We start from the raw sequence: 15,878 nt of genomic DNA, 5'->3' as shown, positions 1-15,878 counted from the left end.
TCAAGAGCATAAGGGAATATTTCCTAAATCCTTTAAGCGATACACCCATAAATAAATATTGCTTTGATCAAACGGAAAAATTCTTTCCAAATGCGCTTAAAAGTATGTATTTAGACAAAGTGTATAGTGAGGAAAAAGTAAATTTGGTAAGTTTATTTCTGTAATATACAATAATTTAATAATATAAAAATATTTGTTAAAAATTGATTATATGCTTACAATTACAAATGAATCTTTCTCAAACTAAATAAATAAATATGTTATACATATAAATGATTTATTTAAATCTCAAAAGACTCTCGAAATATTCAATGAATTGAAAAGAACGTTTATTACTGAATTGAATACGATAGATTGGCTAGACCTGCCCTCCAGGAACGCTATAATTAGCAAAGTTACTTCTTTTTCAAAAATAAATTACCAAAATCAGATGTAAGAATTGTAGAACTTATAATTTTTCGATGAGGCATTACTAAATTACGCAAAATAATGAGAAACGCAAAAAGAACTTAAAAGTAGCAAAATTTCTAAAGTACGTATAAAGTGCCCAAAAAATTTTTTAAAGCTCGCTAAATGGCAAAAAATGACGCAATTAAGGGAAGGGAGATGACAAAAAAAAATTAGAATAGCACTAAAATAACGTTAAGAGGGTAAAAATAGTTTAAAAAAACAAAAAACGGGCAAAATAAATTCTCAAAATTTCAAAAGAAACACTAAAAGATCTTAAATGCAAAAAAGGGGGTATTTAGAGCTATAAATTTAAATTAATTAATAAATTATATGACTAGATTACGAAAATGACCCTCATTCCAGATCAGCCTGATAGCATTGTTGAAGATCTTGCGGTATATTAAACAATATATTAATTAATTTATTTATGCGCTATGATTTTAATGGTTAATTGGAATAAAATTCCTCTTACATTATTTTTCTCTATATAATTTCCGGGAATAACTTCATCTTGTTGGGGCAAGAATTTAAACGGAGAATACAGTATTTTGTAGAATTCGCTAACTATGAGTGAGGTGGGGTTATAGTTTTTATTTTAATCATTTTTTTTAAAAAAAATAAAATAAAATCTATCATATATTTTAATTAATCATGAAAAAACATGGTTGAGAAGGAATTCAGACAAAAATTGGTTATTAATTTAATAAGGTATAATAAGATTAATAAATCCATTTTTAAAGTAGAGTTTCAAAAAAAAATCTTAACAAAATCTTCTGAGGAAAAATCTTTCAAGTTTTTATTTTGGAGAAGAGAGATTTTAGATCAAATTTTTTTTAAAAATGCCAAAATCTTTTATTTTTTTTTGTAATTTTCATGCACAAAAAAAATCTTGCAAAATGAAATCAAAATAATTTTCAAAGAGGAAATTGAAGATTTTTTTTTAAAACTCTGCTTTAAAGACAATATATTTAATATCACTATTATATTAAATCAGAGACCTGTATGCCCGGCCCGGCACAGTCAGACCTGGGATTTTTTTAAATATACCCGGGCCGGGCCTTAAATTAAAAACCAATATTTTAAATAGCCATTATTAGCGATTAAAAATAAATATAATATATTAAAATCCGGGACGGGCCTGAATTACCTCTGCTGGTCTCTGTATTAAATTAAGTAATATCGTGAGAACAAAATTTCATGTATTTAAAATATTATATTAGATACTGTGTTTTATTATAAGGCAGATTACAATTGACCCTCTTGATTTCAATAAAAATGTTTTTGCATTAACGCGGTTACACAATGCAGAATTACTAAAATTGGCGATCAACCAAAATCACAGGTGTTATATATATTATAAATTTTGTATTATATAATTAATTATAATACAAAATTCATCTTCTTACGAACCAAATAAAAGTTTTGAACCGATCCGAATAATAAATATGACTAATGTTACAAAAAATATTCATAAATATTTAACAATTAAGAAATAGTTATTTTTCATTTTTTTTTAATTGTGAAAATTCCTCCCCCCCCCCCCCACCCGACTCCCATGAAATTTATTAGTTAATGACATCTTGCAGAGTTATAATGCTTTAATGTTAAAAAAATTTTAATATTAAAAAGGTAGAATAGGCAAGGAACATATGCGAAAAATTATTTATATCTAAAAATATCAAAATCATTTATATTGGCATTTCAACATTTCACATTTTTTATAACTTTTGAAAAGTAGATTTTTACATAATGTTTTCTTTTACCAACTCCATTTGATGTTCTAGTTGATTAGTATAGATATATGGGTGAAGGGGGGCACGGGCCCTTATATCCTAAAAAGATATGTCAGGCATAATTAGTGTTGTTAAAAATGTATTTGAGCTGATTTTAAAAAACGGCTAACTCAATGTTTTATCCAGAAAAATATTACGCAAACCTAAATAATTTTATCATAGATGGCAGAAAGTGGACATCATTTGGCTAAATCTCGAGGCTTATGCAATATTTTTCTGGTTAAAATATTAGCATAAATCGAGCTGTTTAACAACAGTAGCTGTAATAAAAAAGATTTGGAAATCATGGTGTTACTTATTTGTTACATGGTTATAAATCTGAATAAATTTTTTATAAGTTGAACTTTATAGTATGTTTTGTCCTGTGTAAATTTTGAGAAGTCACCCCCCCCCCCATCCTCCGAACCCCCAAAAAATAAAATTTAAATGAAATGAAATGAAATATCTTGCGATATTAGATATCTAGTCATTTCGACGACTGGGGATGGGAGAATTTATTTAACAAAATTATATTTAACAAAAAAACATGTTCAATACAATTTAAAACTATCATTTTATTGAAAGCAATTTAAAAAAAAAAATATGGTTGCCGAAAATACATATTTGTAAAAAAATAAGAGAATATTATATACAGCGTCTACATGATAGGATCTTCACTGGATGCAAACCCCCTTCAAAAACCTTTACCTACCCCCTAAAAAATTTACGCCGCGGCGGCGGTGTCTTTTTATCATTATTTTCACCTATTTATTTATTGAATTTATAAAGTATAACATCTATCTCTACTACCAACTATCGATATTTTGTGAATATAAAGAATTTATTTTTTAGATAATAAATTCAGTTAAAACCTCCATTATTTACAATGAATTAATTATTATGGCATTATGAGCTTGCTGAAATATCTAAACCTTTTAAATTACATTTAAAAGGATAGTTTATTTGGAAAACAATGTGTATGATTGTTTGCAATATATAGATTTGGTCGATGAATTGTATTATAATAATTCTATAATAAAAGTATTAATTTTTACAGCAATAAATTTTGTCCTATTTCATCTCAAAATTTAATAGATAACCCCCAAAAAAATTTATCCTACCCCCATTAAAGCAGCTTACCCCCTACCCCCTCAAAAAAATAGGATGCAAAATGTTCCTACCCCTCTCGCTCATGTAGACGCTGATTATATATATTTCATATTTCCCAATAAATTTTATTTTTATTTTATAGAGTGGGCATAGGAAAATAATACACACATTTTTCTCGTTTAACATTTAACATATAATATCCACCCTTTTTCAATTTGTATATAAGTAATATACATTAAAAGTTATTTAAACTATAAAAAAAAAGAATCCACTTATTTAGACATTATTTTTAAAGTTTCGCCTTAAACCGGATATGCCTATTTTGTCCGTTGAGTGTTTTAGTGTTCTATATTCACTTATTTGTATTTTTCTGATAGAGCAATCAACATCTGTGTTCTTATATAACACCAATAAAAATGTTAGAATAAATTTAGAATTATCCTTTGTGAATATTTATTTTTTAAAATGCTTTCCTGAAAAATTAGAAAAAATAGATAGAACACTACGATACTCGATTTATATCTCTTATAGTTTCTCTCCATTTTGTATGATTGGGCAATTACTATATTTTTAGCCCTTTAAGCCAATTTTTAGTCGGCTAAAAAATCGGTTAAACCAAGTTTTTAGCCGAAGACTATCACTTTGATGTCGGAGTTTTTCTTAAAAAGAGAAGCTTTAAATTTGGAAGAAAAACTAAAACGCCCTAATGTTAATAGATTTTCTCCGGCAAGCGCCTGAATTGAGTCGAATTAGCTGAAATTTAACTATTCCCAAACTATATTTTTCAGTCATAGTGATTTTTTTAGTAGTATAATTAAATTTAAAATAGGGCACTAATTTAAAAGTCAATTTTTTTACCATGTCTCTGGAAAAAAAAGAGGCAATATATCACTAAAAAAAACTAAATAATAATGACAAATTACATATATTAAAATTGGTATATTTACAATTATGCAATGATTTTGGAATATAAAAATATTAAATATTTTATAAGTATAATAAGGAGGTTAGGTGTAGTAACTCCCCCTTCCCCCAAAATTTTGAATTTTTGATGATTTATCTATTGACCGGATTTGTACCATATTTGTATCGTCAGCCTCGCAATATACCTATTTTTCCAGATATTGACCGTTGAAATTTTGGCTATAAAAATAATAAAATTTCGAATTTTCTTTTTAAATAGAAAGCAATAGAAAACTTTCTTTCCTTCCACAATAATAGTAAAAATCGAACTGAAAATGATACAAACCTGATATTCATCACTTCAAAAAGATAGCCATCAAAAATTCAAAATTGTGCGGTCGATTTCATGGGCCTATAAAAAGGCGCATTTTAAGTTAAGCTTGTTTTAAAATAATATATAAATAATATCGAATTCGATATATATTTTTTTGGCAGAATTAAGCATGCGCAAAAGCAAAACTTTACATTTAAAAATCCATTATTTAACTTGATTATTAGATATTTTGGTCGAGAACAAATGGCTTATGATGAGAAGGTGCATTATGATGTTAACCGAAATAAAATATGTAATCTAAATAATATTGTAATTAATAAATGTAATAGGATAGGATTGAGAGATAATTTTAAGAAAACAGCAATAAGATTATATATGATTACGAATTAATTATGTTGCTAACTGATAAATTAGGGCAAGTGATAAGAAAAAGAATATTAATACTTTAAGGTATTTATGGAGTGGAAGTAAACTATACTATAGAAGACTCTTAAATATTAACTATATTATTTTTTTAAAAAATACTAATCTAATTCTGATATTAAATTATAGATATTACTTATCAGACAATCGATGCAAGTGTGGGATCACAAAAAAGCAGGCATTTTTAATTTTTTTTTAATATACGTGCAGAGGTACTATTTAAATAGCCCGGTCTGATCTAAAATATTTGCCCCGATCCGGCCCGATATTTTAAAAATGAAATACAGCCAGGACCGGGGGAGGGGAAGTTTAGGGTCGAGTGAGCAGGTCTCTTATATTAATCATATTTTTATTGCGTATTATATTTTCATAATAAGGTCATTCACATATGGAGCATTAGCTACATTATTAGCACATGAATTATTTCACTCTTTAGATCCCAATGGTAATGATAAATTTTAAAAACAATATTAAATTCATGCAAAAAAAATAGGAATAGATTTTGACGAAGAAGGTGTTAAAAGAGAATGGATAACTCCAGCAACTAAGCAGCTTATTAAAGAAAAAATGAAATGCTTTATTCACAATGAATCTTATACATTCAATGGGAAAATTGTGGTAAATATTGAGCCTTATTATCCTTTTTGAATTTTCTTTAAAAAAAAAGACAAAAGAAAATCAACTTGAAGAGATCATATCGGATGTTAGCTCACTAAAATTAGCGTACAAAGTATAATAAAAATGGCATTTGCATAACCTGCTTCAGTAATATACAAATATTACAAAATTCTTTAAATTTGATGAGAGCTCCCTCCCCCTCCCATGTATTGAATTTGAATTGCAATTATTCTTGGTATTTATTTAAAGCTAAAGCGTTATTAACAACGGTAGCATATTACTATAAACTAGTGTTGTTAAAATGCTCGCTTCGAGCCGATTTTTAAAAACGGCTAACTCAATATTTTATCCAGAAAAATATTACGAAAGCCTGAACATTTTGTTCGTAGAAGTAGATATTATCAAATCTCGAGGTTTAGGCAATATTTTTCTAGCTAAAATATTGGGTAAGCGTTGGCTCAAAAGGATCCGTTTAGTAACACGTAGACATGTGCGCCGACAGCATTATCGGCGGCGGCGTTTCTTTTTTTAAAATAATAGGCTGGTGGCGGCGAATCGATTTAGACGCAAATTTTTTTAAATTAAAATTATAAATTCATTGGAAACACCTATAAAATAAAATTTATGCTTTATTATGTTTATATTTATAACTATAATTTAATGATTTTATTAAGTTAAAATTATCATATATAATATTTAGATTTATAGGACATATTAATGTTCTTTTAGAGTTCAGAGTGAGTCCAGCTATGGAAAATACACGCTCGCTGTGTGTGCTGGTAGCTGGAACGCATAGGACTTTTCTAGCTAATATTGAAAGTTTAGGAAGATCCAATGCTCTTATCTTCCAAAAATCTAAGAAATCTTTTTTCTCTTATTTATAAGGCGAAAATAATGAATAACACTCTTTTTCTAAACTAGTTAAATAGTCTTGTTGTTTCAGATTATTGTTATGAATAGATGAATGTTTCGTAGCCAATGTAAGATAATCGAATTTTGAAGCAACTTCCGTCGTTTCACATTCGGTTATGCCGTCCGTGTAAGGCCGGTAGCGTGTTGACATAAAAATTGCACCGGAGTAATATTTTTTTCCTTTAAATATTCATTTACTATGTTTATAGATTGAAAATGAGGATCCAAAAGTGATCCTAACACCTAAGTAAAAATATAAAACAAAGAGAAATAATAGAAAAAAAATAATTTATGTATTTTAAAATACTACCTGAAGATCGGTTATTGAAAATCTATGATCAAATTTAATAAGCATATTTTGTTTAAGGGATGCATGGGAGGATTATCATATTCTTTTACAATTAAATGATATATAATTTTACTACGAAATAATAAGGATAAATTTATAGTAACTCCTTTTTGGACGTATAAAAATTCAACAGTTTTTTTTGAAGGTTCTAAGAAAATTTAAAAGTTCATGCACCAAGTCCCAATCGGAGTTAAATAATTTGAGATCCGGTTTCTCCATTCTATTTAATAGAATATTTATAGGATTTTTGTTATTGCCAGTAACACTTTCCAGCATTATTAAATTACTATGCCAACATGTAGGCACATTTAATTTAATTTTTTCACATATGATTTTTGATATTCACTATCATTATCAAACCCCAAACGATCTTCATAAAAAAATCATTATAATCCAAATCTAAAATATCCTATGTAAATGATATCGATTCAAAACATTTTCTATTTCGATATCGTTTATATTTTCAAAATCCGTTGTGTTGAATCTTAAGGCAAATATAATTTCTCCCACTTTTTTAATGAGATTTTCTATTTTATTAACTTTTTTTATTCCATCCACTGTCAATAGATTATGTAATCCATGCCCCAAACATAAATGATCGTCATATCCTCTTAGACGAACACTTTTCTTTACATTGGGTCCTGCATCCGTAACCATTTGAATTTTCTTGGACCCTAAATCAAATTCCTTTTCAACTTTTTCTATCTCGGAAAGAATAGTTTCAGCGGTATGTTTTTGAGTGTATAAAATACAATATTAAAATTATTATCTATTTCGTGAAATGTAAAGGTAATATAATTTCGCCGTCTATATTTGTCGGTCTACATATCAAAAGTTATAGCACAAAATTTAAGACCTATATTAATTTGTTGACATATGTATCCTTTCATTGATAAATACACATCATCTAATCCACTCCGAAGTGTTGTTCTATCTGGTAAATCTTTTATATAGGAAATAATGCCATATTTCTACATAATAAAAAGTTAATAATAAAAATATTATGCCATAAAAAATTCTAAATGTGGGATGAGATCAGTTTTATTTAAATATTCTATTATAAAATAATTAAATATTTTAACAGTTAAAATAAAAATTAAGATTAAAATAGTAAATTATCAATACCTTTTCTGTTTTACTATCCTAATCTTATCTTATCTAGCACTTTAATCACAGACCTGCCCAAAGTGAGCCAACGTGTATTATATGGATTGTTACAAATCAAATTTATAGCAAATAATATTTATTAATTTTAAAAAATAAAATCATTTTTATAATTCAAAAAATATTTAATATTATTTTTTTTCTAGTTACAATTCATAAATAATATATAATAATTATTATTTTTTAATAATAAAAAATATGCATCACGCCGCCGAATTTTTACATCGGCGGCGGCGTGTTGAGCGCCGACACTGGCGACGGCGTCGACGTGGTCAAAAATTACCAGCGGCGGCGCACATGTCTAGTAATACGATATTTTTTTTAAAAATTCCATTAAAAAAAATTCAGTTGCCTAAACCTGACCCAAAAATTTAGGGAGTACAATGGGGCAAATTTTATTTTAGATATTATCAAGTTTTTAAAAGAAAGAAAATAAAGAAGACTAATTTTTATTTATAATATATCAAAGCATATAATATAAGGTTTAGGAAATATGAAATATAATTTTTTTTTATAACAGTCTTTATGTAAGAAGAAAAAATAAATAAAACAATATGGAATATATTTTACAACAAAATAATATATTTATATAATTTATGATGTAATAAAATGCGTTAATTTCTGAATATTATATTGGTATGATATAATTTAAAAAAAATTAATATATATTTGACTAATAAACAGAGTTGTTAAACGCTATTTTTAAAAGTAGCGCGCTACCGCTATAGCTATTTGTCAAAAAAAGTAGCGCGCTACTTTTAAGCTACTTTTTATAAATTTAGAAACAAATGAAACAAATTTTTTTATTTTTTTTTTGCTTATAATGTAAATGTATAATAAATAATATATAAAATTCAACATTTATAAATATAAAAATATAGTTAGTTTAGATTATAAAAAAATAAGCAATATAAATAAATATTTATTTTAATTTGTTGCATTTTAATAATATCATTTCAATATTATCATCCCCAAGTCTAGAGCGACGATCAGAAAGTATAAGCTTTGCTTTTACTAAATAATCTCTCGACACTAGCACTTGAGGGCAAGGAGGTATTTAATATATATAAATTTTTAATATATGAAAAATTATCAAAAATATTCATTTTAATATTTTTTGATTGAAAAAAAAGATCAATTGGATTTTCTATTAAATCATCTTTAATTTCAAAAAAATTATTTGAGGATGTCTTCGTGGTAGATATAGATACTCGGCAATATATGTTTGTTGGAGTAAGATTATTCAGCTTCGCCATTAGCCTATCGCGTTGATGTTTGGCATAATCGGAATTTATATATGGCCAATTTAGTTTAAACTTTGGATGAACCATTGCCGCTAAGACATTGTCATCATTGTATAAGTTTGGGAATCTAAAAGTTACAAAAATAGAGTATTTTAAATATATCTTAATCATAAAATTTTATAAATTTTTTAGCTTTAAACATTAAGTTAGAATAAATCTTCAGTCAAAATCAAAACAATATAAATTTTATTTACCTTCTCTCAATGCCTTTTAACAGTGAGTCTACTAGGGGCTGGCATAAGATTAGATTATTCAATCTCTTTAATTTGGTATTTAGGATACTTAAAGTGGGAACATAATACCCCATCTCCATATTATCCTCACCTTCCAAAATTTCAAGGGAAACAGCAACATATTGCATAACCTAAAAAATTAAAATGATATGGAAATGAATCATTATTAATTAGAATTACTTCTGTATACTCTTTTATAAAAGTATGCTCTTCATCGTTAATATATTCAATTTCAACAAGATCACAGAGATAATTAATCTCTAATCTTCTTTCCTCCAGAAAAAAAGCGATTAGTTTTATTGCTTGGTATACAGAATTCCATCTTGTACGATTAGGGGTTAATAAATACCTCCCTAATTTTTTTTAAACATGTCAAAACTTTTAGGAGATTTGTTCTGCTTATTCCATTAAGTTTGACATTTATAAAATGTCGATCTTGAAACCCTTTTAAAATCTTATTTTATTTGCAAGTACGTCATATGTCTGGCATCCTATAATCCTTTTAAGGGCTAAGGCTTCAGATCTTCTTTTTAAAGTCCTAGGGTCTAACCAATGGCCTGTCATTGCCAAGTAAGCTCTAAAAATATTTAATCAGATCAATTTATAAATATAAATAAGTTTTTACCTTCTGTTATGTGTCCAACTATCTGCCGTGGTACATACATAAGATATATCTGATAACTCTACTATTAGAGCATCTTTCATCACTTTGAAGTTGTCGGCTATTTTATTCATAAGTGTCTGGCGACATAAAACTGTTGTGCCAGGGGACAAAGTTTTAATCATCATAGTAAATGATGGATTATCAACCAAGGACAATGGCTGAACTGTGTCAATAATAAAATCAACAATTACTTTATCAGCCAATTTTTGTGAAATATTGGCATGTTTATTATCAGTTAATTTGGTTTGGATAGTATTTGTCTTTTTGAATGAAGATTCTCCTATACCAAAATTTTTTATATGCTTCTCTATTTCCTTATAGCAATTGGCGTGAACAGTCTAAAATAAATAATATTATAATGTAAAAATAACAATTTACCTTTAGGTGTTTCTTCAGGTTATAGCTACTCGATTGATTTGATGATATATTTTTTTTACATTTTAAGTACAGGAATTTGAATCCAGATTTTGTTTTAATATTTATTTTAAAAATTTTTTCAAATCTAGGGAATGGGAAATCGTTATTAGAGCTATTAAGTACATTTTCTTCCATTAAATCTTCCATGTCTGAATCACTTTCAAGGATTTGGATATCCATGGGCGATGCCATTTTAGATTATTAACACAGATTGAAAATATAAATTAAAAATTGAAAATATATTTAAATTTCAAAATTAAATAATAAATTATAATTAATGATATTATATTTAAATTTTCATGTTTATACTTACATTCATTATATTTTTTAAAAGTAGCGAAGTAGCGCGCTAAAAAATTAAATAATTTTAAAAAAAGTAGCGGCTATTAGGTATAGCTACCAAGCGCGCTACTTTAACAACTCTTCTAATAAATAAATACATTTCCTATTTAGTAATTTTGATGAAATAATTTAATATTATAATGCTATGTTGATTTGATTCGATTAAAACTCGGCTAACAAAATCATTTTAATTGTGGTAAATCTATCATCAAGTTTATAATTTATTTTTGTACCTATTACTTCGAGTTTTATAATTGACACATATCTGTTAGTACCGATATTATAATTTATAAAATATTCAATTAAAAAATAATTCACGGAATACTTTATGAACTTATTAATTTGGTATCCCCCTGTGATAATGAAAGCCACATAGTCATGTTAACTACTGAACACAGGGAATTATTCTATTTATTAAGGTTTTTTTTCACTAATATGGAACTATACATGCGTTCCTTTATTCACATCAAACTTAAATATCAATCCACTAATACAGGCAGAAACTAAAAATTAACAAATACAAAGATTACATTTCCAATAGTGACTTCTATACAAATAGCCATTTTTCGCTATTAACATATAAATTTTATTAAAATATCTAAGCAATAAAATGTGGTTTTTTACGAACAAAGCCAAGAAAATTTTGATATAATGCGCCAAAAAATTTGGATAGAAATTTTTAGACATAATTATGGTTAACTCAATTATAAAATTGTATTTTTAATTATACAGTTTTTTATTTTTTATAGTATCTTATGTTAATTTATTCTTATATCGAAATAAACCAAATAAATCTTTAATTAAAAAATAAATATAATACAATTATTTTGGTAAACATGCAAAAAATATATTGTCTAATAGTTTACATGATATTTTTAATATATATTTTTAAATTACTTATATATGTTTTACTTTTAACGTTCAAAGTATTATTTTAAAATTGTGATATAGTTTTATATAAATCTATGATATTCCTAATATAATAAAATAATATAATATAATTATAAATAAATTTAATAAAAACGAAACTTAAAATTATTAATGTACATCAAAATTAAAAAAATTTTTACCACCAATTATAGATTATTACTATAGCTATCCTATTAAACCCATTAACGAGATATATTTATATATATATTATCAAAGGCGGCGCGTAAAGATTTATATGGGGAGCTTTAAATTTGTTTAAAAAAATTGGTGTTTAAAATATTAATGGATCAATAATATCTATTTTTGTAAAGTGGGGGCGACCCCCGCTGCCCACATGAAGTTGACGCCTATCTATCACACTATTATGTATATTTTATCTATATTAATCAAATTATCCAGACTCTGCGGACAAGTTTAAAAGATGATAGGAATGTGACTTATCAGCTAGGATCCCGGATTATTACCTCAGATCAAGTCTTCTTTATGGCATTGGCTCAAGTAAGCCTCGAAATATATATGGAGAACTTCTATCTCGATGGCCAGGGTCTAATTAAAAACTATTAAATTGAAAAAAGAATTAAACTCAATTTTCATGGAATAAGATGAGAATATATGGCTTCGTCTTAATACTACAGAATATATGATTTTTAAAAAAATTTAAATTAAATGGAAAAGTAAAAAAAATGACATATTTGTATTATATAGGCAGGAAATTTTTAAAGGTTGCCTTGAAATATTTTCTATATAAGTTTGTATTCAATGCTAAGCAACCCAGTTCAATTTGTAATATAGGCTCTTTTTTATTTAAAACAAAAGAGATATTTAGGTTTTCATAGCCTTAGAGAGATTATTCGCCTTTTTTATATTAAAATTTGGTAATCGCTTAATTATTTGTTTTCTAAAATAATTTTTATAATTTAAGTCACAAGCTTAAAAAAATATTAAAAGAAAAAGAAATTTTACGATTGCAAGAACATAATTTATATTTTTTAAGGAATTTTGTGAAATCAGATCTCCTTTAATAGCCAGTCGGCCAGAATTGTTTGAACATCTTCCCAGTGATATTAGGTATAAATAACGATAAAACTTTTATATAATAAATCCTTTGACATGCAAACTTCTATATGATAATAAATATATTTCATTATTCAATGATGAAATAAATAAAATCTGTGCTAATATAGTTTATTAAAATTTAATTTTATACAGAATAAATGACCTCTTGTTAGAATATGGACCTTTTTTGGAAGCCTGGCATTGTGGTGAGAAATATCCAACACAATATTCTCCGCATAGATGCTCTCTATGGTAGACAATTTTTTGCCGCTAATTTTATATATATGATTGTAGTAAAAAAAATATAGTTTAGGATATAATAAAAATTAAAAAATGATTATCAATTATTCACAATATATAAATAATATCGATTTATAGTTATGGGGTTTATAAAAAATAAATAAGGATATAGTATTATTTGAATTTAATTGTTGGTGTATTATTAAACGGCTCTATTTGAGGCTACTTTTTCAAAACGGTTAACTCAATATTTTAGCTAGAAAAATATTTCCTAAGCCTTGAGATTCTAGTAGATGTTCAAACCTTTGTACCCATCTATGAACAATATCTTTAAGTCTGCGTATCTGAATAAAATATAGAGTTCTTTTAAAACCGAGTTAAAAATAAGGAATAAAATAAAATCATGCTTTGATACAAGATTTAAACAAGATATATAACGTTAATATGTATATAATCTAATTAATTAGGATATTTCTTCCCATTAATCAATGATTTTAAATAATTTTTTTTATTGTATAGGGTTAGAGAGAATTTAAATATTTAAAAATCCAGTGTTATATATAAACTTACTAATCAATATTAATCAGTTTATCAATAGACTTTCATCTGCATTGTAATGATTTATAAATTAGGATCTTAATTTATTGTTAAGAATGCTAATTTTAACATAAATTTAACCACGCATATATTTAATGACAATTTTTCTTTTTAGAATAACTTTAAATCTTTTCTATACAATACTTACCTATTAATTATTATTAAGTACCCTATACTAAATATGCAAATATGGTGTAGAAATTAAAAAATCTTGATACAAAATTTCTTTATTTTAAATTTATTTTTATTATAAAATATAACTAACTTCCTATTAACCTAATAAATTCTATATATATACTTTTCGAAAGTAAATAACAATCAATGTAACTAACTATTAGATTAATATTATGTTAAGTGAAAGAAATAATATAACAAGTCCGTAGGTTAATATAATTTAAAATACATTTCAAATGTATTAACAAAATAAAATTTATAAGTTCTAAAATTTTTTAAGAATAATGTTAAAAGCCTAAGAAAAATATTTATATAAAATTAATTTTAAACGCCTAATTTTAATGCCAAATAAAAAGAAAAATGTAAAACCTTATTTTTCTAGAAAGAGATTCAACAATTATTTAAAATTAAATAAATTATCTTAGGTATGGTATACGTGTCATATAAATATGAGAGTTTGATCAATTTTTAGAAAGAAAAACTAGTCCAATAGATAAAATTTTAGGATAGTATTCTTAAATTTTTTAATATAGTATAAATATATATAACTTGTTAATAATTTATTCAATCTTCTCATGCAATGCCGATAGGGAGTAAAATAAAGTTAATTAATTCCAAACTACGAAACTCTACTAATAATCATTTTTAATATTTAAAAATTTTGTCAATGGAAAATAGCTTATTTAGAAATGTAGATAATGATGATTTTATAATTTTCTTTTTCCCTTTTCCTAATTTATCGAAATTACTAGTTCAAGTTTCTTAAGATACATCATTTAATTTATTTTCTATACCATTTAACAGTGGCGTCGCTAGGAGGGAGCGCGCAGGGGTCGAGCCCCCTTAAAAATTTGAATAACCTTCTGAAGCAAAAAAAATTTTTAAAATTGCACCTTAATATCCCTTGAACTAAAAATAAATTTTTTTAATTGCCCCCTGAACGATTTCTTTTATAATTCTATTGAGTAATATATAGATTTAATTTTATTATTTAAAAATTAATAAAAATATCTAATTTTTTTATTAAATGAATACTATTTTAATTATTAGATAAGATTATACATATAAATTATGTGTTCACTCTGTCAGCTTGCAATCAAATTCTATGTTAAACATATGTCAATATCACTCACTAAATATTAATTTAGCATTAACAGTTGAAGCTTAATTGACTTTTATTATTTAAATTATTATATAACCTTAATTAAAATATCATTTATTAATTGAAAATTAACAAATTTAATATTGTAATTAGCCGAGTTCAAAATCACTAATCAACTACATTTTGATTTTTAAATTTAATTATCATGCTCTTCCTAAAATTATTTTCAAGGTCCAAATCCAAATGAGTATAAGATATTTATCTATATTATAATTTTCCGATGTCATCACTACGTCATCGTGACGTCATGTCATCGGTACGTATTTATTTATTTGTTGATTTTATTTATTTTATACAAACAGATGATCTTATAACTTAAATTTTCTATTATTAATATATTTAAGAAACTAAACTAAGTATTAAGAGGTATCATAAATTGTTCAAAAGGAATGAAGATTTTCAAGAGCGATATGTTCACAGATTAGTATTTTCTCATATTCAAGAAGCGAAATTAACAGATCATTTATTAAAGGATCAAGATTATTCTCAGGATTATGCCCTAAGCAAGTATTTTAATTCTTAATTTTATATCATACAAATTCTCTTTAAAATGAATTTTGTTAAAACAATAAACCTGAGAACAAATTAATATAAATTTATAATTATTAAATACATTATATGTTAATGAAACATCTTTATTAATATTAAAATACTTTAAATAAGAATTTAATATAAGCATTAGAATGATATGTAATTATGTGTGTGTGATATATATTTAAATGAA

At 25.6% G+C, this 15,878-nt stretch overlaps 1 protein-coding gene across 2 annotated transcripts; it reads left to right on the top strand.

Annotated features, from left to right (window-relative positions):
* The first annotated feature begins 24 nt into the window (after positions 1-24).
* On the top strand, positions 25-13,289 carry LOC135928520 (uncharacterized). 2 transcript variants are annotated; one of them, XM_065464978.1, is made up of 6 exons: positions 25-146; positions 296-394; positions 789-845; positions 12,325-12,423; positions 12,920-12,993; positions 13,135-13,289. In XM_065464978.1, the coding sequence occupies exons 1-6, from the start codon at positions 105-107 to the stop codon at positions 13,235-13,237; spliced, it is 474 nt and encodes a 157-aa protein (XP_065321050.1). In that variant the 5' UTR covers positions 25-104; the 3' UTR covers positions 13,238-13,289. The 2 variants fall into 2 exon arrangements, 1 of the variants encoding a protein (XP_065321050.1); XR_010572368.1 differs by lacking the exons at positions 25-146; positions 296-394; positions 789-845 and adding an exon at positions 5,665-5,722.
* The last annotated feature ends 2,589 nt before the right edge of the window (positions 13,290-15,878 follow it).

This window comes from Gordionus sp. m RMFG-2023, chromosome 4, assembly GCF_954871325.1.
Source record: "Gordionus sp. m RMFG-2023 chromosome 4, tfGorSpeb1-WG-v2, whole genome shotgun sequence".
In the NCBI taxonomy this organism is placed as follows: Eukaryota; Metazoa; Nematomorpha; class Gordioida; order Chordodea; family Parachordodidae; genus Gordionus; species Gordionus sp. m RMFG-2023.
The sequence above is the reverse complement of the archived record's forward strand: the minus strand, read 5'-3'. Positions and strand labels throughout refer to the sequence as shown.